Source organism: Rhinolophus ferrumequinum, chromosome 10 (genome assembly GCF_004115265.2).
Source record: "Rhinolophus ferrumequinum isolate MPI-CBG mRhiFer1 chromosome 10, mRhiFer1_v1.p, whole genome shotgun sequence".
NCBI lineage: Eukaryota > Metazoa > Chordata > Mammalia > Chiroptera > Rhinolophidae > Rhinolophus > Rhinolophus ferrumequinum.
This window is the reverse complement of record NC_046293.1, coordinates 21,729,331-21,756,824: the sequence shown is the minus strand read 5'-3', so window position 1 is coordinate 21,756,824 and position 27,494 is coordinate 21,729,331. Positions and strand designations below refer to the sequence as shown.

The 27,494-nt window shown below is 43.8% G+C and overlaps 1 protein-coding gene across 1 annotated transcript; it reads left to right on the top strand.

The window, feature by feature from the left end:
• The first annotated feature begins 24,470 nt into the window (after positions 1 to 24,470).
• LOC117028738 (40S ribosomal protein S24-like) lies at positions 24,471 to 24,881 on the top strand. The gene has a single exon (XM_033117631.1). The coding sequence runs from the start codon at positions 24,471 to 24,473 to the stop codon at positions 24,879 to 24,881; it is 411 nt and encodes a 136-aa protein (XP_032973522.1).
• Positions 24,882 to 27,494: the final 2,613 nt, after the last annotated feature.

The following is a 27,494-nucleotide window of genomic DNA, read 5'->3' as shown; positions in this document are numbered from 1 at the left end:
GACAAGACCTACTTTGGTGGAACCCATGGAGACAAGAAAAGTGACAACTGACAAATAAGCTTTTATGGCGATATCTCTAGGGAGCAGAATTGCCATATCCTGACTGGTCTCTCAGAAAAGTGATCACTATGGTGGAATGCAGTGGATGTCTGCGTGGCAGCCATTTCTTTGAGGATCTGCCCTCCTACCTTCCACATGAGGTTCTGCAGTGCAACCAACCCCTAGACTCCGACATCTCGGCTTCTAGGCTGGGCATGTGACCCTCATTTGGGCCAACTGAATTCTCTATCCTAGGCATGTGACTGGAGCAGAAACACAAAAGGACAAATGCAGCTGGAATTAAGTCATTCCAGGGCAGTGCCTACTAAGAAATTCAGAAGGTCCTACTACTGGTATTCCCTGTCTCCAGTCACTCATCAGGGCTAATTTTTCAGCTTCTCCTTTGTATGTACTTATTCATCCCCAAAATATTTCAGAGCATACTGTGTATGCTAGGCCCTGTCCTAGCTTCTGGAGATAGAGCTACAAACAAGGATGGCAATGTCCCTGCCCTCATGGATCGAGCAGTCTAATGAGGAAGGCCAATGACAAACAAGTAAACAAGAGAATTATCCACTAGACAAGTGCTGTGAAAAATATAAGTAGGATGGTGTGATACAGACCAGCTGGGGAGGCCACTTCAGATGGTCAAGGAAAACCTTCCTGAGCTACCCACGATCCTCCCATAATCTTCCTTTCGTGCTTTATACAGCCAGGGCCAGTTTTATTGTTTGCACTCAAACACTCCTAACAGACACCTGGGAGAAAGGAAATACATCAGACCCTATCACAGCCTTGACACACTGGCTTCTGGATCATGAGCCCTTCTTGCTCTGAATCCATAAGCCCAAATAACCTCTTGATAACTGATTTAACTTACTAAGAAAAAAATCTAGATAATATATATTCATACGTGTTTACCATTAATGTAGGGAAGACTTGTTCTGGATGGCAGATGGAGGTCTTCTTACTACTACATATTCATAAAGGAGCTTTCTGGTACAAATCTGACTTGTCTGAGTCTGGGCAGGATGAGTCAGTTCTCCCAGGGTCTGATCTCATCCCTGAACGATGGCTTCAGACAGACAGAACCAAGAGACCAGTTAGTACCTGTGTAACTCAGCAGAGTACCACAGCCCGTGAAGTCTGGCTCAGGGAGTCTGCACATCTTTTCCATCATCTTTAATACTGGAGGGTAATTTTAAAGTAATCAAGGCCTCATGGTATTAATGAGGAAACCTAGGCCTGAAGAAGTGAGGGATGGCCAGAGATCACGCAGCTAGTTAACATTAGGGGCCTGCTAGGATCAGGATGGCCATGCCTCAGCATTTACCTGGGTCAGGAGAAATGTCCTTTTGCTTTGGAGCCCTGGCTATAAACCCCAGCTGCTACAGTCATGGAACAAAACATTTTAAGACGAGGCCTTTTTTACTCAATGCATGGTGACCGAGGACCTAGCACATAGTGGGAGATGGGGCTGGAAAGGTAGACTTGAGCCAGATGGTGAAGGGCCGTGAATATCTCACTGTAAGATGTGGACTTGCCCTTAGGGAAGGAAACCATTGAAAATGTTTAAGCAAGTGAAGTGAGGTGATCAGATCTGTGTTTTAGAGAGTCAAGTCTGACGGTAAAAGGAAGAAACTGAAGGTACTGCAGCAGGATTTGGAGGCATGAAAACAGTTCAGGTGAGAGATGACATCAGGAATTAGGGTGATGGGAACAGAAAGAAATAAAAAACATTTAAAAGACATTGCAGTGATATCCATGGGCCTTGGGGGAAGGAGGAGAGGGAGGGATCTAATTTGGGGGTGTCCAGGCAGATGAGGAGAAGGAAGACTAGAAAAGTCATGCTGGCAGTGAGAGCAATTGGGGATGGAGGTGATGAATTGAGTTTTAGCCTAGTTTAGTCCCAGATGTCAGTGGCACATTTACCTAGATGTGTAACCCCCAGACCTGCTAACCCACTGTTTGTAAAGTAGCCTCTGATGCTACACACAAGACGAAGATGCTGTTTTTCAAAATCCTACTGAGAACAAATGGCAGAGATGAAAGGAGTGGGACAAGAGTGGTTTAAATAAAGATAAATTGATTGGGGGTTGCGGGTGGGGGTGGCTGGGGTAGAGCAGAGGAAGGGGGAAAGATGCAACAAGAATTGCAGTAGAGAACAGGTTAAAACAAGCCAGAAAGAGACAAGGGACGAGAGAAAGCGCACAGGAAGGAAGGGAAAGATGTGAGCAGGTAGGGAGAAAAGAAGTGGGAAATGGAAGATTTGAGTGTGGAAAGAACACTCATTTGGAAGGGCTATATAACACAACTCTTTTCAAAGTTTCTTTCCCGCACTTCTCTCTTAGAACTACTTGCCTTATACAGCTATGTGAAAAGGATTTTATGACAAGGAGCCTTCGTGGATGGGGGCCAGGGGGTGTCTCATGCCTCACTTGTATTCAATAGTCTTTAAAAAGACCACTTCTCCCTTTAAAAAAGTGTTGGGAAAACATGGGATGTATATAAGAGGTATAGATATCAGACCTCCTCCTGGTATTTTTCTTTATCGTCTTCCTCCTCACCTTCCTCTTGGTTTCCCCGGTCAAAAGGGCAGAACTTCCTGTCTGAATTTTAAAACCTCTGTCGCCTTGATTTTGTTCCTGACTCAATGGAGATGAATTCCAAGTTGAAGACAAACAATTGTGCCTTGTGAACAGTCATTGCGTGTTGAAAAGACCCCGAGAGCTTTTTCATAAATCTCAGTCTCAGGGAAAATTCCCAGAAGGGGGAAGGCAGGAGGGTCAAATCCATCCTGGAGGGAGGGACTCCCATTTCTCTGAGAATGGAATTGTCTATGTAAATTCATAAAAGTAAAAATTGTCTAATGAGAAAAGAGAAGCAGAGTTGATTGCCAAGAGAGAAATAGTATTCCATAGAATAAAAAAACCCACCTGAGCTGCAGTGTTTCTTGATATTAGAAAAGCAGCTCATGTAATTTCATTCTGTGGGCTGTTGGTTTCCACCCGGGGTCACTGGCTGTCCAAATCTCTTCTGAATCACGAAAGCTGCAGCTTAAGAGCTTTCTGGGTAAACTCATGTACAGTGCTTGGCAGACCTACTGTGTTCCCAGCCTCCTGCCTCTTGCCTGGGTGAAGAACTACGTCTGCTTCCACTCTCCTGATTCTCACATTACTGCAAAAAACAGAGGTCCTGGATCTAGGAGAAGAAAAAAAAAGGTCTCTTGAAATTCCTTTCTCAGGATACAGTGTACCTCTACTCATATAAAGACTGACGCTCAGCAAGCAACCTTCAATCAGTGTCAGTCATGTTGAGACCAGCCTTCTGAGTTCCTTTTGCCAAATCTCTGCAGAAATTATTTTCCAGAAACTGAGATCTTCTCCTCTCCTTTGTTCCTGCCTGAAACAAACACAAAACAATGTATTTATCATCAATAATAAATATTTAATGAGGGCTTATTGTATGCCATCCAATTGTGCTAGCCACTGATGTGAAATTATTTTCCAAAAGTCAGAGCCATTTGACATTAATTTTCTTCCGGATATTTGAAGTCATCTAGAAATGTTGTTAATTCAAGGTTGGATGTCAGTGTCATGGGGAAATACTTTCTTTTTATTTTCTAAAGTAAAAATGTTTTAAGGATTCCCTCTCCATGATGCCCTTTTTGGAATTCTCTGTTAAAATACGTACTTACTTAATTCATCCAACAAGTATTTGAAGGGTGTACTATGTATCAGGCACTAATCTAGATTCCAAATAATTCAGTGGTAAACAACGATAATTATAGTTAGTATATATTGAGTACTTTCTGTGTACTCATTGTGTTAGGCATTGTATTAACCCTCCCCTGTTGCTCCATTTGAGCAAGCCACCGTCGTCTCCTGCTGGAACCCTGCCCCTGAATCAGACATGAAGCATGAATCTTATTTCACAAACTTGAATGTGCAAGAAGGGTCATGTAATCTATTTTTTGTTGAATAAAATTAAATTTGCCTCCAATCTTCCTTTCCACTGGGTTGGCAGGATGCATTGCGGCAATTCTCTTCTCTAGGGTGTCTCTAGAATATGCAACTGTACTTTTTGGCCTCTGGTATCTCACTGCTGCCGCCAACTTCCTCATTGTCCAAGCTCATATGCAGGCCAGGCTGTGCACCACACCACAGCGTCTCCTCTAAACGCACACGTTCACATCAGAGACCTACTAAGGTTTCTGGAGAATGTGGGTGGGCATGGCGATTCCGTCCTCTCGGCCGAGTCCTGGAGCAGTGAGGTACAGACAGCTATACACACACTCCATAGATCACGCACACACATTTGCTGTCACCTGGGGCCATGCCCTGCCCCACCTCACTCCAGTAGTTTCTTCTTCCCCCACCCCACAGCCCTTGGAGGCCCCATTCCTATGTGTCCCTCCCTCAAACTTGACAGGGTCTCTTCACCTACCAGCAGCACCTGACCAGGTGTACGGCATGTATATGAACAGGAGAGTCTTAATGTGTGAGCACACAGGCTGCTGTCCAGCAAAAGCTCTGGAAAGATTAAGCAGGGAGAGGTATTCCGACTGTACAGTAATTGCATTAGTTCGCTGCGGCTGCCATAACAAAGCACCATAGACTGGGCAGCTTAAACAACAGAATTATTTTCTCACAGTTCTGGAGGCTGGAAGTTCAAGACCAAAGCACTGGCAGGGTTGGTTTTCTCTGAGGTCTCTCTCCTTGGCTTGCAAATGGCCCCTTCCTTGATGCTTCTTCACATGGGCTTTCTTGCATATGGGATCCTGGGGTCTCTTTGTGCCTCCAAATTTCCTCTTCTTATGAGAACACCAGTCAGATCAGATTACGACCGCTCTATGGCCTCATTTTAACTTAATCACCTATATAAAGACCCTATTTCCAAATACAATCACATTCTGAGGTACTGGGGTTAGGGCTTCAAGACATAAATTTGTTAAGGGGACACAATCCAGCCCACATCAGTAATATGCTAACTTAACAAATTATTTTATATGAGAAAGAGGGTGCCTTTTTTCTAATTAGCATAAGGACACCATATGGACTTGTGGTGGCCCAGCTGGTAGTTCCTTAAAGCTCCGTGATTCCAGGCTTCTGTGTCATGCTTGGGGCACAGAAGCTTTTTCTAGGGCTGGGAACCTAGGGCCTGGGTCCAGCTTTTGTAGGGACATGAACAACCATTCCCCTCTGGGAATCTTACCAGCCGCCCACCTGCCGGGGGATGCGGTTTTGTTTCCACTACCAAAAGGACTTTCTGACCATGTCCCCTTTTAAATCTGGGGAACTGGCCCCGTTCTCCCTCTTCCCTGCCTTTTCCTTCCTTCTCTCCTCTCCCCTTCCTTGAGACTCAGCACAATCTCCTCCACGAGCTTAGCTTTCTTGCCAAAGTCAAACAGATATGTTGTCTTCAATCAAATTCAGCTTTTGGCTCTGCAACACCAACGTCCCCTTACCCCAGGACCAATGGCCACTTCTCTCTTGAATTTTGGGATGGGGAGAGGGAAAAAATAATGAGAAAAAAAATATCAACTTCTAGTGGATTCACCTGCCAGACATGGAAAGACTTTAGCACAGTGCCTAGCAGAGCAAGAGCTCAAAAACATGGGCCATCATTATTTTTATGAATGTAGTTATTGCTTTCACCACAAGCATATACGAAGCACATTCACAGTGTATGGTCTGAGCCAAAGCACCAAGAAGCTGGTGTCTAAAACTGCTGTCCAATAGAACTGTCTTCCATGATGGAAATGTTCTCTATCGACACTGTCCAAAGAGGGCAGTCAGCCCTACATGGTTATTGGTCACTTAACGTGTGGCTCATGCAAGTTGAAGTTCAAACAGCAATGCAGCTAGTGGGCAGTGCAGATTTATAAGATTTTTGTAGCAGCTGACAATAGACCATGTTCGAGCATTTTCATTCCAAATAATGTAACAGTTCCCACTTTATTTCCTAGCCATGCCCTGAGCCCAATTTTGCTCCCTAATCCACTACAAAGACCAGAGCTGCACCCTTGCAGTTTCTAGAAGCAAGCCAAAAAGCCAACAACAACATTTGGAAGCCTCGGGGGGATTTTTCCATGTCGAAACCTTGACATTCCCAGCTTATTCCGCACAGCAGAAACGTCACAGAATGATGCCATTCCTCTCATGTCTTCCGTTTGTTATACCCCCGTTCCCAAGCTTTGTGTGGCATCTTAAGAAACATAGTGGAATTCAAATTAATTTTGTTTTCATGCATTGATGCAGTCACACCACCTCTCAAGACCCTCTGAGATGTTGCAAGGCACCCCTCAGCCAGGCCTGGGAGCCTCACTTCCCACACCCGTGTCCAAGCTGCCAAGCTCGATGAAAGTCCTCTGAGCACAATTAGCATTTTTTACTAGATGCCTTAATGGTGTGCCCACTGGAAATGTGTACCTTGGCACCACCAGGCCTCCAGTTTCCTGTCACCTTCTTACGGCAACTGGAACTGGCATGGCAGCTCCTGGAAAATGGGCGCCTCTCGTCATTACATTCTGCATGAATCGCTCCGTTCTGTGGAGGGAGGAGCACGGCTTGCCTCAGACGCCTGCAGACATAACAGACGGGCTGCTTTGCCCGACTCGAACTTTTCCCAAAGGCTGGAAAGGGGCCGAGAATCTCTCCTTGAGCCGCTGCAATTTTTCCTCTCCTCATTCTCTGCCCTTTCCAAATTATATAATTTCCTTGGAGCCACATGTTTTTAAAGTCTCCCATTCACACACCTTTGCAAATATTCTCCAGTCACGTGTGTTAAGTCTGTGTGTGTGTTAAAGTGACCCTTGGCTAATGCATGGAATTGATGAATCTGATGGTCTCTCCCTGTGGGCAATACGTCTCTGACTCCCCGTCACTTACTGAATATAGTACAAGATCGTAAATAATAATAAATGAGGCCCTTTATGATCTGGGTTCTGCTTACGTTCACAGACTCGTCTCCCTCTGGTACATTTAGTCCAGCAATATCGGCCTCCAGTTCCTCAAATAAACCCTGCTGTTTCACTCCTGTATGTATTTGCTTGTGCTGCTCCCCCACCCAGAATGCCCTCCTTGTCACCAGGGAACCGTCCTCCCCTGACAGTCAGGCCAGCAGCACCTACTCTGGGACCCTTTTCCTCTTCCTCTTTCTCAATTCCTCCCTCCCTCTGGACTGCGTTGGTGCTCTATATCTTACATGGTTCTTGTGTTTCACGTGTCTCCCCGTGTTGTGTTTTGTTTCCTTGCTCATCTTTCTCCATTACGGGACTAGGTGAGTTTGTTGAGGGCGAGGTCTGCATCTTTTTCACCTTAACTTCCAGAACTAGTGAGAGTGCCCAGTTCATAACTGCCAAGCACAGCCCACTGTTGAAATGAATTGAAACAAGTAGAATAAGTACCTGATATGAGAAGGTTGTGTGTTTCCCACATGACATAATCTCATCTCAACAAAGTTTTGGTAAATTGAATCCACTTGGCTTTGGACACAATTTTCACCTGTACATTTAAGGAAAAAGATGCAAATTACCTAAGAAATACCTTATGCCAAAGCTCAACAAATGAAATGAAGTAAGGAGCTAGGTAGGGAGGAGAAGGGAAAAGAGAAAGAAATAAACACATGTGGAAACATTTATTCCCCTTTTGTCCTGTGGGCCCCAACCCCAAAGGACAACCAGAATCTGCCTCCATCTCTCTACCCACTTACGTCCATGATGGCCTGGGCCCCACCATCTCTTACCTGGGCCTCTCCCCTTGCTGTTTCCAACTGCCCTATTATGGACTGAATATTTGTGTCGCCCCAAAAGTTGTATGTTGAAGTCTTAACCCCCAATGTGATGATATTAGGTGGAGCCTTTGAGAAGTAATTAAGTTTAGATGAGGTCATGAGGGTGGAGTCCCCATGATGGGATTAATATCCTCATAAGGAGAGAAAGAGACACCAGAGCTCTTTCTGTCTCTCTCCATTATATGAGGACACAGCAAGAAGGTGGCCAGTCTGCAAGCAAGCAAGTTGGTCCTCACCAAGAACTGAACCTGCTGGTACCTTGATCTTGGACTTCCCAGCCTCCAGAACTGTGAGAAATACATGTCTGTTGTTTAAGACATCCAGACTATGGTATTTTGTTGTAGCAGCTTGAGCTAACTAAGATATGTCCCGCTATACTCTACTTCCACGCAGAAGCTAGAGTCAGCTTTTACCAACACAGGCACACCTCGTTCTATTGTGCTTTGCTTTATTGTGCTTCACAATGTTGCATTTTTTTACAAGTTGAAGGCAATACCTCCACCAGCAAGAAGATCAGGGCTTGCTTTATTGCAACGCTTGCCTTAATTTGGTGGTCTGGAACTGAACCCGCAATATCTCCGAGTTATGCCAGTATGAGCCAGACCAAGCTGTTGTGCCCTCACTGCGCCATTGACTCTCAGTCACTCTTTTTCATTTTTTTTAACATTTTTTAAAAACATTTTTTTATCAGTTTCAGGTGGACAAAACAATGTAATAGTTAAACATTTATCATTTATATCCCTCACACAGTGATCACCCCCCTCCCCCATCTACTACTCTCTGACATCACATGCAGCCATTACATTTCCACTGCCTCTATTCCTAATGCTGTACTCCATTTCTTGTGAATATATACATATATATATATATATATAAACTTGCAGTTGACATTCACTATTGTTCAGCTTCAGCTTCAGGTGTAGAGTGCAGTGATCAGGCATCTACATCTTCCCTGAGGTGGTCTCCCTAACGAGACAAGTGTCCATCGGATACCCTACAAAATCTTTACAACATTGATTACATTCCCCAAATTGACTTTCGCATCCCCGTGGCCATCCTGTGGTTACCGACTGTGCTTTCTAATCCCCTCACCTTCCCCCCCCCACTCCACCCACATCTAGCAACCCTCAGTCACTCTTGAACATAACCTGCACTCCTTTCCCCAGCCTACAAAGACCTTCTATGATCTGGCCATCACCTCCTTTCTAGAATTCTGTCTTCGCCCTCTCCCCCTTATTCACATTCTAGTTCACATTCCAGCCTTCTTGCGCCCCCCACGGCTAAGCCCATGTGTACTAATGCCCAAATGGTATTCCTGCTGCCATTTGGCTGGCTAGCCCTTAAAAGAAAGACATCCTGTCATTGAGACCTTCTCTGACTTCCGCCATGTCTGAAGTCATTCGCAGTCACTTTCCATCATGTCACCCATCTCATTTTCTTCATTGCAGTTTTCAGGACCTGACACACCTTGTCGTTCATTTACTCATTCATGCTCTCTCGTTCCCATCGAGGCTCCTTGAGAACAGAAACCTCACCGGTTTTTATTAGCTGCTCTATTCCTAGCACCTAGAACAGAGCCCGGCCCAAGCGTTGCTCAGAAACAACTGGTTGTTGAAAGACTAGTACGTGCCTGGCACTGTGCTAGACATTTCCACAAACAGTATTTCGTGTAATCGTGTCCAGGAGGGTTTCTTGCAAAAATGAGCAGGGAATTGTCAGTGATTTCCAGTGTTTTGACAGACCTGGGGTGAGTTCATTCATAATTAGTTTCTTTGAAGTAGAAGTGAGTCAGAGAGTGTGACTTCATACCCAGGTCCCTCCACATCAAAGGGTTTATGGATGACTGCAAGGGCAGCAAAATTAATGTGACCTTAAAATGAAAGGTGTAGGAAACTGCGACCTAAGGTAATGCAATGGGTGGTGACAGCACCCTGCCAGGGTCTGCAGTCCAGCTCGTTACCAGCTCTGATGCTCCCCTAAGTGGTGCTACGGTTCAGCCACCTTAAAAGCAGGGTTAGTCCTACCTGCCCACCCCTTTAGATTCTGAAAAGATGAATGCAATTTCTGAAACACTGAGTTTCTCAAAAGCAAAGTTAAATATGAAGGTTAGGTTGGGCATAGAATTTTCTTCAGCTTTAAAAAGAACACCACACTTGAAATCAAATACCGAGGTTCAGATTCTCGTGCATAGGTGCTCCGTGACTTTGGGCAGGTCACTTAATCTCACGTAACCTATTTTCCCTTCTGGAAAAAGTAAGGCTTGCTCCATCCATCTCAGAAGCTTGTTCTAAAGGTCAGACCTGGAATACCTGTCTGAAGGAAAGTGTAACACTGTAGCGTGCCATGCACCATAGATTACTATATGTTACTATAATTGTTATCAAGACCCAGTCCCTAGGGAATCAGAGAATGACAGACTATTAGAAATTATTGATTCAAATCCCTTTACATGATATGTATGTGTATGTGTGTTTATATGTGACATGGGTTATAGAAACAACATGCTTTTGATGGTTTCCCATCCACTTGAGAACACTAATACATATATGAAAAACTGACAGTAGAATAAAGAACCAAATGAGCATTTTGGATAAATTGCTATGGAAGTTTGGGATGGTGGTTAGGAGTATTGTAATGGGATCCCAATCAGCTTTCCTGCCCCTTCAGGCTCTCTCCTCCCCAAGCCACCCCATGTAGTGGCACCAGAGATATTTCTCCAACAAAAGGAAGTATAGTAAAGTGATTAAAAATGTGGACCCAGATTAAAAGTTTGGACTCAGACTGCTTGGATTCAAATCCCTATGCTCCCTAACTAGCCAGTTAGTTCAGCTCTCTTTAAAATTGGAGGAGTATCGGTATCTTCCTCCTAGGGTCGTAGGGTCGTATGGCAGATTAAATGAGTTAGCATACGCATATATATATAAGTATTTAGCGCCCTGTCTGAGACTTTGTAAACATTTGCTATTGTCATTAAGTTGCTCTCTGATCCTATCACTGGCCTACTGAAAACTTTTTCATGGGGTGTTATTTACTACCAAACAAAGACCATATCCCTAGCAGGTTGTCAAGTCCTTCCCCTTCCCATCTCAGATGCTTTGCCTATTATTCCCCTTCACTCCAACCAAACAGATGATTTGCATTTCTCGATACACATCTTGCGTGCAGAGCTTGACTCTGCTTCTCAAGAGTTGGAAGTACCTTCCCTTTTCTCTGAACTCTTGTGGAATCTTTTCTCTGTCTTACGGCGCTTCCCATTCTAGTTCTTGAAGTCGCTTTATCTTCCACTGCTAGACCGTAAGCTCTTGGATGGCAAGGATTATGATTAATTTGACTTGTGTACTTTGTAATATCCCAAACAGGCCCTTTGACATAATAGGTATTTAGTAAATGTTTGTTGAATGAATGAATGAATGGCCAGATGTGGTCAGAAGTGGCATCACAGGAAGTGAGAGTTGAACTGCGTCTTGAAAGGAGAACAGGCTTTTAAAAGTTGTTATTATTTATTTTGATTGTAGTACAGTGATTAAGAGCACACCTCATGTAGCTGAACCTCCTGGGGTTAAATACTGATTTTGATATTTACTAGCTCTGGGCAAATTACCTCACCTCTCTGTCCCTCACCTTTCTCACCCACTGAATAAGGATAATAAAAACACGTTCTCCATGGTGTTATATTATGAGGATTATCAGGAATTTAGTAACATCCCTGGCACACAGTAAGTGCTCAGTGAATGATAGCCATTATTACTATTACCATAAAAGTAATAAATGTTTCTTGTAAGAGGTCCAGCAATACAGTAAACAGTGGAATCTTACCCCACAGATATAGCCATTGCTATTTCACTATTTCCTTTTTACAAATGACAACACGGAGGCACAAAAATGTTAAATAACTTGCCCCAAGGTCACCAAGGATCAGAAGTCAGGCAGTGAGTCTCCAAAGATGGATATGATAGCTAGGGAAAATGGTAGAACACATGTTCTAGAACATTCCCCTCCTCTAACTGCAAACCGCTAGCTACCATAATTTACCACAAAAATCTCTGTATTTTAATAAATATTTTTCACCACCAAACCATGCTTCATTAATTCACCCAGTATTCAATCCAGAGAAATGGCACTACAATGAAAATTCATAGAGCTGACAGATCCATTAATAGGCTTGATCTGGAAGTCTTACATAAAAATTAGCCATGCTGTCACCTTTGCTGAAGACCTGATTTGTTTCTGCTAAATAGTCTGCTTTCATAGTCACTCATAATCTCTTGATGTTTGTGTCTTTCTTTCTTTCTTTCTTTTTTACTCAGAATACTTTTATAGTTTTACCATGAAATATTCCTTTCATGGTGAATTTCTTTCTGCCAGGTCATGGCAGCCTTTGAAACACTCACTAACACTTCTGTATCTTTAAATCTAGCTAATACTCACTTGGCTTCAGGCTAATTAGAGCGAGTGATGGTGCTCATTCTTGTACTATAATAACCTTCAGCTGAGACCTGTAGAAAATTTTATAAACATTATTTAAGCCTCACAACACTTCTGTGAAGCAGGGAAAGGTAAGGGGGAAGTGCAAATATGAAAATGATCAATATTGCTAAGTGTGTAACGTACGCCGGAAGCGGTACTTCCACTTTGTTTTCCATTTTTATCTCTTCAGTGTAGACATAATCAGAGAACTTTTGCATTGGAGACTTATCTGGTGTCCCTGCACCCTTTCTTCTCTAGTGTAAAACCTCAGCGATTGGCACGTGCCCCTCAGGCCTTTTGTGTGGCCCTCTGGATCTTATCTATACAGTACAGGAGAAGCCTTTCCTTAGGGTCTGGGTCCATCCTACTGCCCTTCCCCTAGTGAGGAGGGGGATGGGCTAGTCCTCAGGATGGTTTAACCACACCAGTTATGTGGAAGGCAAGAGAGTGATGAAGGGACTCCACGTTGATGAGAAGGGATCCAGGCCAGCTGTTGGCTCAAGCTGGTTCTATTAATATAATACATTGACTCAACCCAGGCAAAACTTCCACCTTCTGATACCTGTGGTGTGGCCCTGAAGACTCCATTTTATCTGTAACTCATTCCATCTTAGGGAAGATGGGGCAAGGATTGAGAGTCTTAGAAGTTAGGAAACTTCTAGGTGTGTGATTGATGTGCCCATGAGAAGAAAGGTGGGTGGGGTATTGGGATTGACACCCTGATGAAATGGAAAGATGGAGGCTGCTTAAAATCCTGGCCTGAGAGCTCAGGAGTCATGAGAACCTCAAGACCAAGCACTTACACAAGATCAAGGTCAAAGTCAAAGGCTAGAAATGCAACACAGGTTAGAATCACTCAAATAGACCACTGGACAAGCTCTGCGGGAAACAGCCTAAAATGCTTCAACATGTCAGAGCGATGTGGTTCCCTTGAGAAGGCCAGGGAGTCATATAATTAGAAAGGCTTAGTTGGAGGTGGGGCTTTACCACTATTTTTGTTCAGGGAAAATCTTGAGCTGGTTCCATTCAGCCTTCATTTGTAGACACAAGGGACTTTTCCTTCCATAGCACTACACTGCCAGGTGCCCAAGGGCCCTACGTTCCTTCTTGGGGACTTACAAGTGCCCTTAGATATTGTACGTTGGGTTGATCACATGGGGGTAATTTCAAATGTGAAAACATCGCCAAGTTTAGGGGCGCAGTCAGTTGTTAATTCTGCTAAATAGTCAGTGAGAAGTCCTTACTGGTTGACAGAGCACAAGGCGACTAGTGGAGGCCTGGGCATGGGTGACGCACAGGGTCATATGTGCAGGTAATGGCTGGTCTGTGGATGTTGTTTCTGCTCAGGCTTTGTAGCCCCTCAGACGTGGCCCTCGTCCCACACCCACCAATTTTTCTCTCCCCTTTGGCTCTCCCCAGTTCTTGAAGCTCATTTGGTAGGGTTGGTGAGAAATTTTGTTCTCACTCATGATATTTCTGCCAAATGTTTTGTCCTTTCTGTGGGTCTTTTCCATTTCCCTAATGGCCTAAGTTTTTGAAACTCAAAAGTCAGGAAGAGTCTTTTCCCAGCTGTTTTCCACTGTAACATCCTTTCTCTGAGGATGTCCTTTTAGTTAGCACAGAAGAGCCCAACTGCTTCAAAGGCAGTAGGGACATGAGGGAAGCACCCAGGAGAGTAAAGAGATATTGGGATTAGGAGAAAGCATTGGTTCATACAATACAAGGATGTTAAATATCTTTCTCCCACAAATCTAATTCATCAGAGGCTAATCTAAAGGTGTTTGTCCCACTTCGGTGGGAAAATGATCTGGGGTGGCTCCTGGCAGATCTACTGAACTTCTGTATCTGAAACATCAGTCGGGTGCCCCAGAATGAGCGCACGGGGTATGGCTGTCACCAAACATAGTCATGGAAGTGGAAGAACGGGCACGTCTAGGAGCAGCATGGGCCACCAAGGTCTCACAGGAAGAAGGAGTCTGGCAAGTTTCTCCCTGCTTACAAATGTCCTAACATAGCAGAAGAGCCACAAACAAATACCAGGTGGGCAGTGAGTATGAGGAGCTGGAAGTTCCGTAACAAGACTGGATGGGGGCAGAGTCTGATTAGAGGCAGGACCCTAGATTAAGGATGATATGGTCTGGGAAAACCAAGACCCCGCTAGAGTGGAATCAAATTGCTTTTTCTGGGTTTTGTGCCCTTGGGGGTAGTTAAAAATGGATTGTTTCAAGATTCCATCTAGTAGCAGTCTAAGTTCCAAGGTAAAGTGTTGACATTGAAAGGAAAGATCCTTCTGTTTATGGAATATTGTGGTTTATATAATTCCTATGTTTAAACTTTATCTATAGGCAGTAAAACCAATTCCCTCAAAATATAATTATTTGAGGTTGATTTTATGTGAAATAAATAATCTAGATGGACCTTCATTCTTGTCCAAGTTGACTAAATTAGCTGAACGGATTTAAATGAAAAATACTGGGTTAGCCACAAACGCACTATGATTCTTGAGAAGCTGACTTACCTTCTATCTGGAATCTACATTGCCTATCTGCCACACATGCTCTCAGACAGCAGGTAGTGTGAATTGTTCTATTTCACGTGAAACTCTGTGTGAAGGACTGTAATTCTGAGTGCCTGTGCCATCGACAGTACACACACACACACACACACACACACACACACGCGCGCGCGCTCACAAACGAACTTGGAGTCACTGAAGGTCCACAGCCCCACGATACTTTATAAAGGGGTGAATGAGAAAATAAAACAAATCTGAGATTCTGGGAGGCAATCTACAATCCCTAAGCTCCTCATTTTAATTTGATTCATTTCCAGCTTTGAAAGATGTCGTTTGTGTTAAATGCAGAACCCATTCGTTTTGGGGTAAGCGGAAATGTCCCCAACTTCTGGTGGTAGCGGATACATCTGAAAAATGGAATCGAATCAATTTTGCTCCCAAGAGGGACAGGTAGAGGACTCCTGTTTCCTGCCAATTCTGTTGGAAACAATGAAGAGAGAAAAAAAAAAACGGAGCCCTCCCTTCTCTTTCTGGCCTTAGACATGAACTCTTGATAAGATCCTGCAAAACAAGCAGCGTTTTTACCAGCCATTTGCCCTCTTCAGCTGAGAAAACAGCACGAGCCAAAACTAGGAACTGGGGCCACCTCTATTATGAATGTGGCCAGGCTGACTTATTGTCGCCAAACAGCAAATCACGAAATGACTGAGATAAGGAATATAATAACATTTTCACATGAACCTTACATTCTTACCTCTTCTATAGGAAAGGATATCCCTGCAGGAAGGAGGAAGCTGGGGCTCCGCCCATGTCCCACAGCAGTGCTGGGACTGCATTGTCCAGGCCTTTTGTAGGGACACAGGAAGAGGGTACGGAAGTTTCTACAGGAAAACAGAGAAAAGTTCAAACATAAACAGCATCCAAAAAAATTTACCAACAGTGAACTAGATTTCCTCTTTGGGCCTTCCATGCTTCCATGCACCACTGGGCTGGCAGATTTTAATCTTGGATTCTGTTCACCTTGGTAACCTCCAGCGTGTGTGATTGTGCTGTTTCCCTACTTAATAAGTTAAGAGGATGTGTTTTCTATGGCACTGGAGACAAAAACAACCTCTTTCCAGAGACTGTATCCTGGCCTGGCTGGAGTCCGTTCTGTCTTTTCCATTTGTCATTTCTGGGGAGGGCATGGCTTCCCTGAAGTCCCGTGTGGGACAGGGCGGCTCCCTTTTAGGAGGCTTTGAACAAAAGCTGAAAGTGGCTAAATGGCTGCTTCCCACAACAAGGCAAGGGTTTGGGTTTGACTCCCCAGTTTTGGCCAGAGCTGCACCTTGAGAAACTCACTCATTAGGAATGTGAGAAGATTTGTATCCCCACTCTAGTGAAGGCTGGAATTTTCCCTCCCTTACCCCCTGCCGTCCTCTACCCAACAGAGCTCAGAAGAAGCTGCCACAAGAATCTCTGTTGCCCGCCCTGAGGCCACACAACTCTCTGCTTTTAGGGGTGAGTTATGAAAACCACAGCTCTAATGGGAATAATTCTGAAAGAAGATGAAAAAAGAGAGCAGCTTTGGGGGATCCTCTCCCCCCATTCCTAGTCCTTGTGTATGAAACCAAAATGGCTCCCCTTCACCTCAAGCTGCAGAGATGGGTGACAAGGAACAATAGAAAAATGTTACCAGGTCCCTGATTGTGGGCTTAAGAGAAAGGGTCTTCTCAAGGGCAACCTCTGAAGTGAAAGGAGTTTTCTCTCCACTTTTCCCACCGATTGAAATGCCTTCAACTCTGATTAGGCATTGTGGAAACCACTTCCAAACTGGCTTTAATGGAGCTGCCAGACACTAAAATGAGTATCTTTTATTTTTCAGACGGGGCCAATCACACACTGCAGGAGCAAATGGTTACAGTGAATAGACAGACTTCCTAGAAGATGCCATTATGGGAAATTAAAGCACCCTCTACCACCCCCACACCCCCAAAATAGCTCTTAAGCCCAAGTATCTTTCACAGCCCCTCAGAGGAGAGAGTTCTGAGTGGACTGCTCCAGCTTTTTAGGTGATGCCTTCTTCTGAATTGCTTTTTCCAGAACAAATGGCTTCCATTATATTCAGCTAGGGACCAATTCTTCACTTAAGTGTGTAAAGCAAAATATGGCTTGTGCCCCGGATGTGATACTCATAACAGAAAGCTTTTCTGACAGTTGCCCCAGACCAGTGATTGAAGCGTGTTATATAAAAGCCCAGCTACAAGTAAGAGGGTGCCCTTGACTTCTGAAACCAGTTTCAACGCTGGTTAAGATATATTTAGAATACTCTGCTGCATGTAAGGGACACCCACGTTTTCAGAAAACAATTGATGGAGAAAACTCACTCACACAACACAAATTTATGCAACAACTGTTACCTACATCCTCCCATTAGCTCATTCATGTATTAATATTTACTCATTTGTATAATAAGGTGCCAAGCATTGGGTTACATTTTAAGGACAATCAGGGTGGTTTTCAATACATTTCACATCAAAGCATTGGCTCTTGGAGACCTTGCTGGACATTCTGCTGGAGAGCCCCCCTTCCTGTGCCCAGGGTTAACCCTTTAGTTGTGCAGTGCCTTTCATTATTTTAGTAGCCCCTACAGCTGTGCTGGTGCATGCCGCTGCATAATAGCCCTGAATATAGTGATATACTAAACACAGTCCCCCGTCTCTAGAAGCCAACAGTCTAGGGCCTTTTGCTCTAAATTAGGAGCTCCTCACAGAGAGACATGTTGCAAGGGTCTCTGAGTCTCAAGCTGACCTGAGCCTAAAGTCCTGCATAAGCCACAGGAGATTCTTAATTCCCACAGAAGGGAAGCAGCAGAAGCCAGAAAGGGCCCTTCTAATCCAAGGCTGGGTAAGAGATGGCGCTGGAACAAGCAGTGGAGTTATGTAAAGGATGATGAACCAGGAGAGGGACCGCCTGGGCTTTCGGTGCTCTGTTTTCCACCTGGCCAAGTAGGGGTGCAGTTGCCTGTGGAAAAGGACTTGCCACACTCCAAAACCAGCATGTGCCCAAGCAGGGGGTGGAGGTGAGCAGGACCACTCGGTTTCCAGCTTCCACCTCAATGTTTCTCATTAGATATGGAGCTCCAGTTTTGTTCTTACTCCATGTAGATACCTGGACCTTGACTCCCATCTTTCCTCCCCACTCTACCTTCCCAGAAAATAAGTTCTGAATCCGTGGTATCTGCCAGCCAACTCCTGGTTAACAGACACCCAACACAAGTCTCCCCTGGTCTCTAATATCTGTGCCTGCCTTCTTCTCAGTCTTCATTCACTCATTCGGCACTTAAGCATTTATCCAATGAATATTTATTGAGTACCTATCATGGCCAGGCACGCTGACGTGCTGGGGATATAGCCAAGAACCAAGATGGACATGACCTGCCTTCAGGGGGCTAATAGTTTGGCCAAATGACAGAAAGGTATCAAATTGTACTTGAGTCACTTGAAAATTTCTTATTAAATAATCATGTTTAAACATGCTCTGTAGATGCTGGTGTTCTAGGTTGGTGAGATGTTAGAATTTTTTTCCATCTTTTTTATTTTCCAAATTATTTATAATGCATTATATGCTTTTATAATTTCATCAATATTTTATATTTAAATGTGCTATGTCATAATTTTATTAATATTGTTTATATTTAATTGTTAGAATTTTTGAACATATATTAGAAATCCATAGCCTTGAAGAGCAAGCCCATCTGAACCAGATTAAGTCTTCCTGAGGATGAAAGATATTCAAGGCATAACCTTCTCCTGGTAGTGGGATTCCTAAATTAATACTGATAGTAGCATGTATAGAGGGCGGGTTGCCATGTTTCAGGCACTATGCTAAGCATTTTGCGTGGATTCTCTCATTTACCACAACATCTCAAGAGGTAGTTACTAATATAATCCCCATTTACAGATAAGGAAACTAAAGCTCAGAGAGATTAAATAACAAGTTTTAGGAGAACCAACCTTTGAATGGTTGAATCTGCAACTTATTTGGCTTTGCCACACCTAAGTGCAGAAGTGATAAAATATTTAACAATTGGTATGGCCTAGACACTAACTAATCAGAATAGATGCCAGGTCATGGAGCAGAAGCGCCTGAGGGCCAGGGGCCACTGGAAGAGAGGCTAGGGTGGTCAGAGTAGCCAAGTCATGGATGGGGTTGGTTAGGATAGCATCTATTTATGGACCAGTACGAAGGTATTTCAATGTTAACAACACTGACAGCTGTGCCTATAGAGCCCTGCCCAGGTGAAATGGAAAAGTACCCCCCTCCTGTGCTCAGCTGAGTGACTACTGGGGCAGTTGTATTCATCAGCAAATTGGAGAGTAACTAAGGGTAAGATTGACATTTACAGTCTTAGTGTGCTTTGGAGTATGCTGAGAGGTGAGTATAATTTTACATAAACTCTCTTAGGTTACCAAAAGCTTTGTTTCCTGATTCTAGACCACAGTACCCAAATTAGAAGTCTACGGGCCAAATTAAGTCTGCAGATGTGTTTTATTTAACCTACACATTGATTTCTAATTTTAAATAACAAAAGCTAACATTTCTGTAGTACTAACTATAGGCTGGGCATGTATATGCTTTACATATATTAACTCACTTTATCATCACTTCAAACCTTCAAGTAAGTACTATTATGACCATCCTCATTTTATAGATGAGGAAACTAAGGCACAGAGAAGTTGAGTAACTTGCCTAAAGTGGAACAGTTAGTTAATAAATGGCAGAGGTGGAATTCAAACCCAAGAAGTCTGACTCTAGAGTACAAGTTCTTGACTGTTATGCTCCTCTGCTTCTCTGGTATGTTTGAATTATTTGCTAACATTTAAAAATCAACAAAAATCCAAATTTACGGCTTGTCACAATGAAAAATCAGTGGTTCTAATAGCCAGGAGCTTACACGCCCCCCACAGTAAAAGCCCCTTTTATATGGAGATGTGTTCTTTGACTTTCCCCAGTCCCCACCATTCCCCATTGCCTGGCAACACTGAGCCTGACAGTCGTTTGTCATTTGTCATCAGTTTTCCACTGCTGTTTTCTTACACTTCACATCCCTCTTCACTCCTTTATGTGACCTGCCTGGTCCCTGTAGACATTTGTGACCCTCAAATAGACTCTTCCTAAAGATAAGATTCACTTTTGCTCCAATAACACATATCTTAGGATTTGCAGAAGTACGTGAGGAGCTCATTTTTCTTGTGAATTGTTACTAAGTGCCAGAAAATTAAAGGACAATAGTGAAGAGACAAACAAAGCAAAGATGGGCAAACTCCGAGCAACTACCCGAGAAAGCTTGTAACAATTGGGAAGGAAATCCTTGATCCCCTCAACCTAAGTCATAAAGACCTACATTTTCTACTTAAAAATAAAACAATCTGATTATTAAGCTAAATTCCCTGTAACTACAAATAGTGTTCTATAAAAGTCTAATATTATACAAAATATTCCTATAAACCAGTATGATTGTCTTTTAAAACTTATTTACTGGAATTTTTACATTCAGATGCAAACCAACACCTTCTAAGTGGTCCCCTTGGAAGATGTGTACCTTTCCCCATGATGTCCCTGCAAGAAACATTTTGGGATTCCTTGTGGGGGCTAATCTTCAAATCAATTTATGAACCAGTCAGTAAAAGTCAATCTCATTGTTTTATATTCACACCTAGTTTTTGATCCCAAACAGTAATGCCCACTTTTTCACTATTACTCAAATAATATTCCTATTCAAACTACAATCCATTAAAGGATGAATATTTGTTCATACTGAGAATAAAATAATTGGCAACAACGTTGGAAGGTAATTCCATAAGTGTATTAGCAACAATGACACTCCTGAAATAAGAACATAGCCTCCCAAGGTGACCTCCTTGAATGGGCAACGACTTTTTAAAAATATATTTTGATATATTTGTTTAAGGAATCTGATAAGAGAAAAATAAATATCTAATTCTATTTTTTAAATGTGTGTATATGTGTACAAATAGAAAGCATATACACTGAATAAATAATTATTTCTGGATAGCACAATTACACATAATTTTTATTTTCTTTATTAGTATTCATTCAACAAGAATTAAGTCCTTCCCAGCACTATGCTAGGAATACAGTGTAGAGATTTCTTTATAGTTTTATAGGTATTACAATGAGAATGTATGATTTTTTTAATGATAGAAAATGAAATTATTTCCATTCTGAAAATGACTTATTTATATACCTGTCTGGCAGATGAAGAAAATAAGACAGAAGAGGGTCTGTCTCCATAAATTGACCTATTGAGGCAACTATGTTCTCTATGAAATCATATAATTTTGGTTTATGAGACAGAAGCCAATGATATCTCATTCAAATGCACCTGGGTGGATTAAAAAACAGTAATAAATTGGGAGTAGAAAATGAGAAGTTCAAGATCCACACCTGTCATTATTTGTGTGACTTTCAACAGTACGTTTAATCACTCCGGCCTTAGGTTCTTTCTCCTAAAATAAAGGGATTGGATTAAATGGTCTCTGTGATCCCTGAAAATTTTGACATTTTATAATTATTTTAAAGTTAAATCATTCGGTTAAATGATGTGACAAAATATATGTGTTAGTCACAAAGAAAACAGTGCTGAGCAAAAGATATATAGAGATAGACCTTCAGCAAAGAATCATAGAAATTACTAGAATAGGAACTTATTTTTTAAATATTAAGCTGAGGTGTTTTTTGGTTTCCTGAAAACCATGCAGCCCCTGCCATGAATGGATGGATTCAGAGAGGGTGGCTGCCAGCTAAGAGAAAGAGGTCCCTGCTCAGTTTTGAGGGTCAGACTTTGTTTTCAAATCCGCAAGGCATTAATCCTAAAAGGCAGGCTTTGGGGGGTGGGGTTGGGGAGAAAACATGTAAGGTTTGGGGAGAAAGTGGTGGTTAATTTCTAAGCTTGCCTTTGCATACGGAAAACAAACCTGGATCATGGGCTTCAGGCAGCCTAAGCCATTCTGTAAGTCGAGAGAGGCCATATCACAGGGTCGCAGGGACTGGCAAGACGAGAAGGGAAGGGGAAAGCCCTATTCCACTAAGAGGAAGACACAGGTGCCTCCATCCTGAGCAAACCTCAGGGCAGGGACAAGAAAAGTTCAGGTGGTGGAGGGAGTTGTCACAGGAGACTGGGCACTGCTTTCTGCTTGCAACTTGAAGGAAATTCTCTCTCCAGACACCCCATGGAGCAGCCACAATGGAGTCAAAATGTGGTGGGTGGCTTTCTGTAGAGGAGTGCCTGCGATTGCTCCCCACTTCCTCTTGGCCTGTGTGTGGCATACAGGGGATCTAGAAGTTCCTCAAGACATACTCCCAAGACAGCTGAGAATGCCAGCTCGGGAGCTTGCCATAGGAAGCTAAGATGTGGCCTTGTAGCCAAGGGCTGGAGGGTGGAGCTGCTCCTCCCGAATCACAGACATGGAGGCAATGGCAGCCCCAGATGTCCTGGGGGTCCCTGGGGCCAGCGAGGGCTGATGTGGTGGGCAGGAGGAGATCCCTGGGCTCTCCCAGAGCAGGGACTGTGCAAGACCAGCATCAGAGACTGACACTCAGGTGGGCAGGGGTCTTCCCAGCTAGGGCAGCACGCCTGGGCCCTGCCCAATGCCTCGAGGGACCCTCACCACCCCTCCCTGCAGCCAGACCCCATCTTTGGAAGGAGGACTGTCGAAAAGGGCTTGAGAGGGCAGGAAGCATCCCCGATAGGAAGTTTCAACCTTGAATTAACTGATTATTTGAGGGGAACAGGTTGTTCTAAACTTATCTTTCCTTGGCAAGTTTAAGGGTTTTTCTTTTCTCCCTTCATCAGCAGGAGTGGGAGCAAATGCAACCAGTTATAAAAATAAAAAATTTAAACTACTCTTTAAAACACCTGAGCTGTAGTGTCTTTTCCACCCTGCTGGACACGAGTCCTATGAAGAAAAAGTCCCTAGTGATTTGAATGCATCTAATCAGGGCTCCTAACAGAGTCTGGCAGGCGGCCCTCAGGGACAGCCTCTAGAAGGAAGTGATATGACAGCAGACGTGAAAGAAGAGTTAGGTAAGCAGGGGAGAGCACCAGGTCACCAGGAGGAAGGAGGCGGGTCCACTGGAGGAGCGGGAAGGTAAGATGAGTGGTGGCAGGTGGAGAGGTCGGCTGAGGCCAGTGCCAGGGGGCACCTTTTAGGTCCTTTTAACAGTTCAGTGCACTTCAACTCAGTTTAATTGATTTTAAACGCTCCTCTATTTTAAGGGGGAAAATAACGACATTAACAAACTGTGTTTTAGCAGTTAGGGCAACAAAGAAGCATTTAAGTGATAGTCTGAGAATAAGTCAAAATAGATAGGGACGGCGAGCCTAGGACAAGGGTGTGGGCATCCACAGCTAAGGCAGCTGGTAGGAGCGGAGACCACCACCGCGGCCCACATCTGCCAAATCTTGCAGCCGTGTCGACTTTCAGGCATTCCAGTGCTCTGCCAACCTCTCCAAACCTCTGAAGCGCTGACACAGAGCAGGGCTCTCCTTAGGGGGCTGAGCCAGAAGAAAAGGGGCCCAGGAGACAGTAAGAGACAAGAGAACGTGGGCTCCTGGCCAACTCTGGGTATCTCTCATCTACCACATGTGGGTTTCTCATGGGCACACAGTGGCATCACTGAGAATTCTCCTGGTGGGGCTGATGGTTCAGAATGGTAGCAAGAGCAGACAGAACCGAGGCTGGTGCCTGTAGGCGCCGCTTTCCTCTCCACAGCCAGTGTCTGCTGTAAGCCACCAGTAAACTTTCCTGAGACCATTGTAACAATCTTGTAGCTGGTCTTTCTGCTCTCACTCCACCCTCCCGACATGCTTTTTAGAGAGCTTTTTTTGCAAAACAAATTAGATCATGTCTCTCCTCTGCATAAAATCCTTTAATGGCTCCCCATTTTGCTTTTAATGAAATCAAGAGTCCTCCTGTGCCTGCAGGACTCCAAGTGACCTGGCCCCTGCTCACCTCTCCAATGTCATTTTGTCCCAAGTGTTTTTTCTAGGCAATGCCCACTCTGCTCCTTTCAGTTTCTAAGATAGGCCCCGTTTTTCTCTTGCAGCAGGGGTTTTGTGCTTCCTGTTCCCCTCCTGGAGTCTCTTCTGGACCTCTTTGTGCTTTCTATCTAAAATGGTAGCCCTCCTACTCACATTCTGCCTTATCACCCCATTTATTCCTTTCATAGCTCTTAGTAATCTGGTAGTTCTTTGCTTGTTTAGTGTCCATGCCCTTCATTAGAATTTAGATTCCTTGAGGACAGGGATTTTGTCTTGAATACAGCCTGGCACAAAGGCACTCAGTACTTGTTGAATACGTACATGAACACATGAGTGAATTAATGAATGAATCTTTAACCAAGCATGGACCCATGTAGTGGAATGACTTGGGACCCACGGACATTTTCATTATCTGATTGGTACTGGAGGGTGTTGGTGGACAAAAGACAAAATGTGGGGGATTTTGGCAAAGAGATTGCTTGCCCATGATCTCGTGACCGAGAGAGGGGCTGATCCTAATAGAAACACTAAAAGAAGTGTTGTAGTCTCCTTTAAAAGCACTGCTTTTGTCTTTTGTCCTCTCTGGCTGTTTGAGGGTCAGTCGCCATCATGAATGACACACTAACTATCTGGACCAAGAAGTTCATGACCAACAGATCACTTCAATGGAAACAAATGGTCATGGATGTCCTTCACCCTGGGAAGGCAATGGTGCCTGAGACAGAAATTTGGGAAAAACTAGCCAAAATGTACAAGGTCACACCAGATGTCACCTTTCTATTTGGATTCAGAACCCATTTTAGTGGTGGCAAGACAATTGGCTTTGGCATGATTTATGATTCCTTGGATTACACAAAGGAAAATGAACCCAAACATAGACTTGCAAGACATGGCCTATATGAGAAGAAAGAGACCTCAAGAAAACAGCAAAAGGAACTCAAGAACAGAATGAAGAAAGCTAGGGGGCTGCAAAGGCCAATGTTGTGCTGCCAAAAAGAAAGACTACAGATTCATCGGTGACTTTACCTGTGGTGACTGAGCAGATTTTTTTATAGGAGGAATAATAAACTAAGAACTTTTATGTGAAACAAACAAACAAAACCCACTGCTTTTGATGGGGGAATTGAAAAAGTTTCCTAGATCCAAATTGAGTTCAACAGCTCAATAAATAGTATTTGGATGTTTGCTGTTGTGCAAAAGCATAGGGCATGTAGAGATGAATAAGACTAATTATTCTGTAAGGTGATAAGTATTGGAGTGGCCAGGGGGAAATCTGAGAAAAGTTCAGAGGAGGAAGTGACGGGCTCCACCTGAAGAGGGTGGTGTCAACTTTCTGGAAGGGGCTGGCCATGAGCTGTGCCCTGAAGTGAATGGGATTTTGGCCACCTGAAAAGGCTAGGAAAGATGAACGCAGAAATAAAAGTATCGGCAAGGAGAGAAGAACGGCCAAGGTGTGATGCTGGTTACGTTTATGACGACATCCTGTCGGGAGCTGGAAAGGTAAGGTGACTGGAGAGTAAGTTTGGGAATCCTTAGCAGGTGTTGGAGACACCCAAAGAAAGGAGGGCAGAAGAGCTCTCAGGTGAAGCACATCAAGTCAGAAGTGAAGAAGATAGGATCCAAACCATGAGTTGAGCCAGGGGTGATGACTGAAGCAGGAGGACTGCTGAGTTTACCACCAGGGGGAGAGGAAAGAAAGAACTATAAGGATAAATCCTTGGCGAATGCCAGAGTTTCAACGGCATATGGAAGAAAAGGCATCAGTAAAGGAGTGGTCAGAGAAATAGGAACTAGAATCTGAAGTTTCAGTTTTCAGAAACCAAAGGAAGAGAGACTCACCGTACAGAGGGCTTCCCCACCTCCTTCTCGCAACACCGTCCTGCTGGCTGCTACTTATTCAATGCCTATCCACCCCACTGGACAGAAAGGTCCATGAGGGCAAGAAATGTTTCTGACTTGTTCACTGCTATATCACCTACACCTAGACCAGGTCTAGTCACATAGTAGAATGCATGGATGGATGGAAAAGCATTTTCAAATTAGGCAGTTGAAAAGATTAAGGTTGTAAATGAGTCCGTGGATTTGGCAATTCGACACAAAGGTGACATTTGAAAGACAGTTTTAGGAATGGGGATAGCAATAGTACACATGTCATGTGGTAGTTATAAGAATTAAATGAGCTAATACATGCGAATGCTAAGCCATGTGCCTGGATGAAATTAAAGCTTAATAGATATTAGGTGATTATTATTATTCCCTCTAGCTTTCACTTTCAGAAGCTATTTTGGTGAAATAATTCTTGATAGTCATATTGTGTCTAACAGATTTGTTTACTACCCTTCAAGATATACTAGAGATATATTGCCTTAAAAATATCACAACAGCAAAGCACTATTTTATTAAACGGCTGTAATAGATCCTAGTGAGATAAAATTTTGATGTCAAATCTAGCTATGGCCTGGGAGCCTAGTGGGTTCCCAAGGGGCCAGAATCTCCCTTCCTATTAAGGAAATTCAAATACATAGATACAGCCAGCTGTGGAAACGGGGCTCTTGTGTTATGATTGTGTGGGTCAGCTAATCCAAAGGAGGAAGCCTTCCTGAAAAGTGGAGTAGCTCCAAAGACTGGCTCTGTCACTAGGTTTGAATAAAGAAGATAGAGGCTGCAGGTGGAAGAGGTCCTTGAAGTGTGAAAACATCGGACTGAGATGCAGGAGACCTGGGTTCCCATTCTGGAAGTGCCAGTAGCTCTCTGAACTTGACCAAGTCACTTACTATCTATGTGTGTCTCAGTCTTCTCATTGGTATAATGAGAGGATTACATGAGCCTCCAGTCCTCTGTGGTAGAGTGTTTGCAAAGATGGCCACAATTTCTCCCATCCCAAATGTTTGCCTCCTTTGCAACGTTACTTTGGTTTTTCTCCTATCAAAAGGTAGACTCCAGGGCCGGGCCGGTGGCTCAGGCAGTTAGAACTCCATGCTCTTAACTCCGAAGGCTGCCGGTTCGATTCCCACATGGGCCAGAGGGCTCTCAACCACAAGGTTGCCGGTTCAACTCCTCGAGTCCCGCAAGGGATGATGGGCTCCGCCCCCTGCAAATAAGATTGAACACGGCACCTTGAGCTGAGCTGCCTCCCGGATGGCTCAGTTGGTCGGAGTGCATCCTCTCAACCACAAGGTTGCCGGTTCGACTCCCGGAAGGGATGGTCGGCTGTGCCCTCTGCAACTAGAAACGGCAACTGGACCTGGAGCTGAGCTGCGCCCTCCACAACTAAGACTGATAGGACAACTTGAAGCTGAACGGCACCCTCCACAACTAAGATTGAAAGGACAACAACTTGACTTGGAAAAAAGTCCTGGAAGTACACACTGTTCCCCAATAAAGTCCTGTTTAAAAAAAAAAAAACACCAAAAAAAAATCATTAAAAAAAAAAAAAAAAAGGTAGACTCCATTTCCTCTCCCCTTGCATCTGGGCTAGCCCTGTGACTTGCTTTGATCAATAGAATGCAGTACAAGTGACATTATGTTTGTCTAAGCATTAAGATGTCTTGCAACTTCCACTGTCACTCTCATGGAATGAAGCTGTGACCATGTGAACAAGCTAAGCTAGCCTCCTTGAGGAGAAAAGATCAG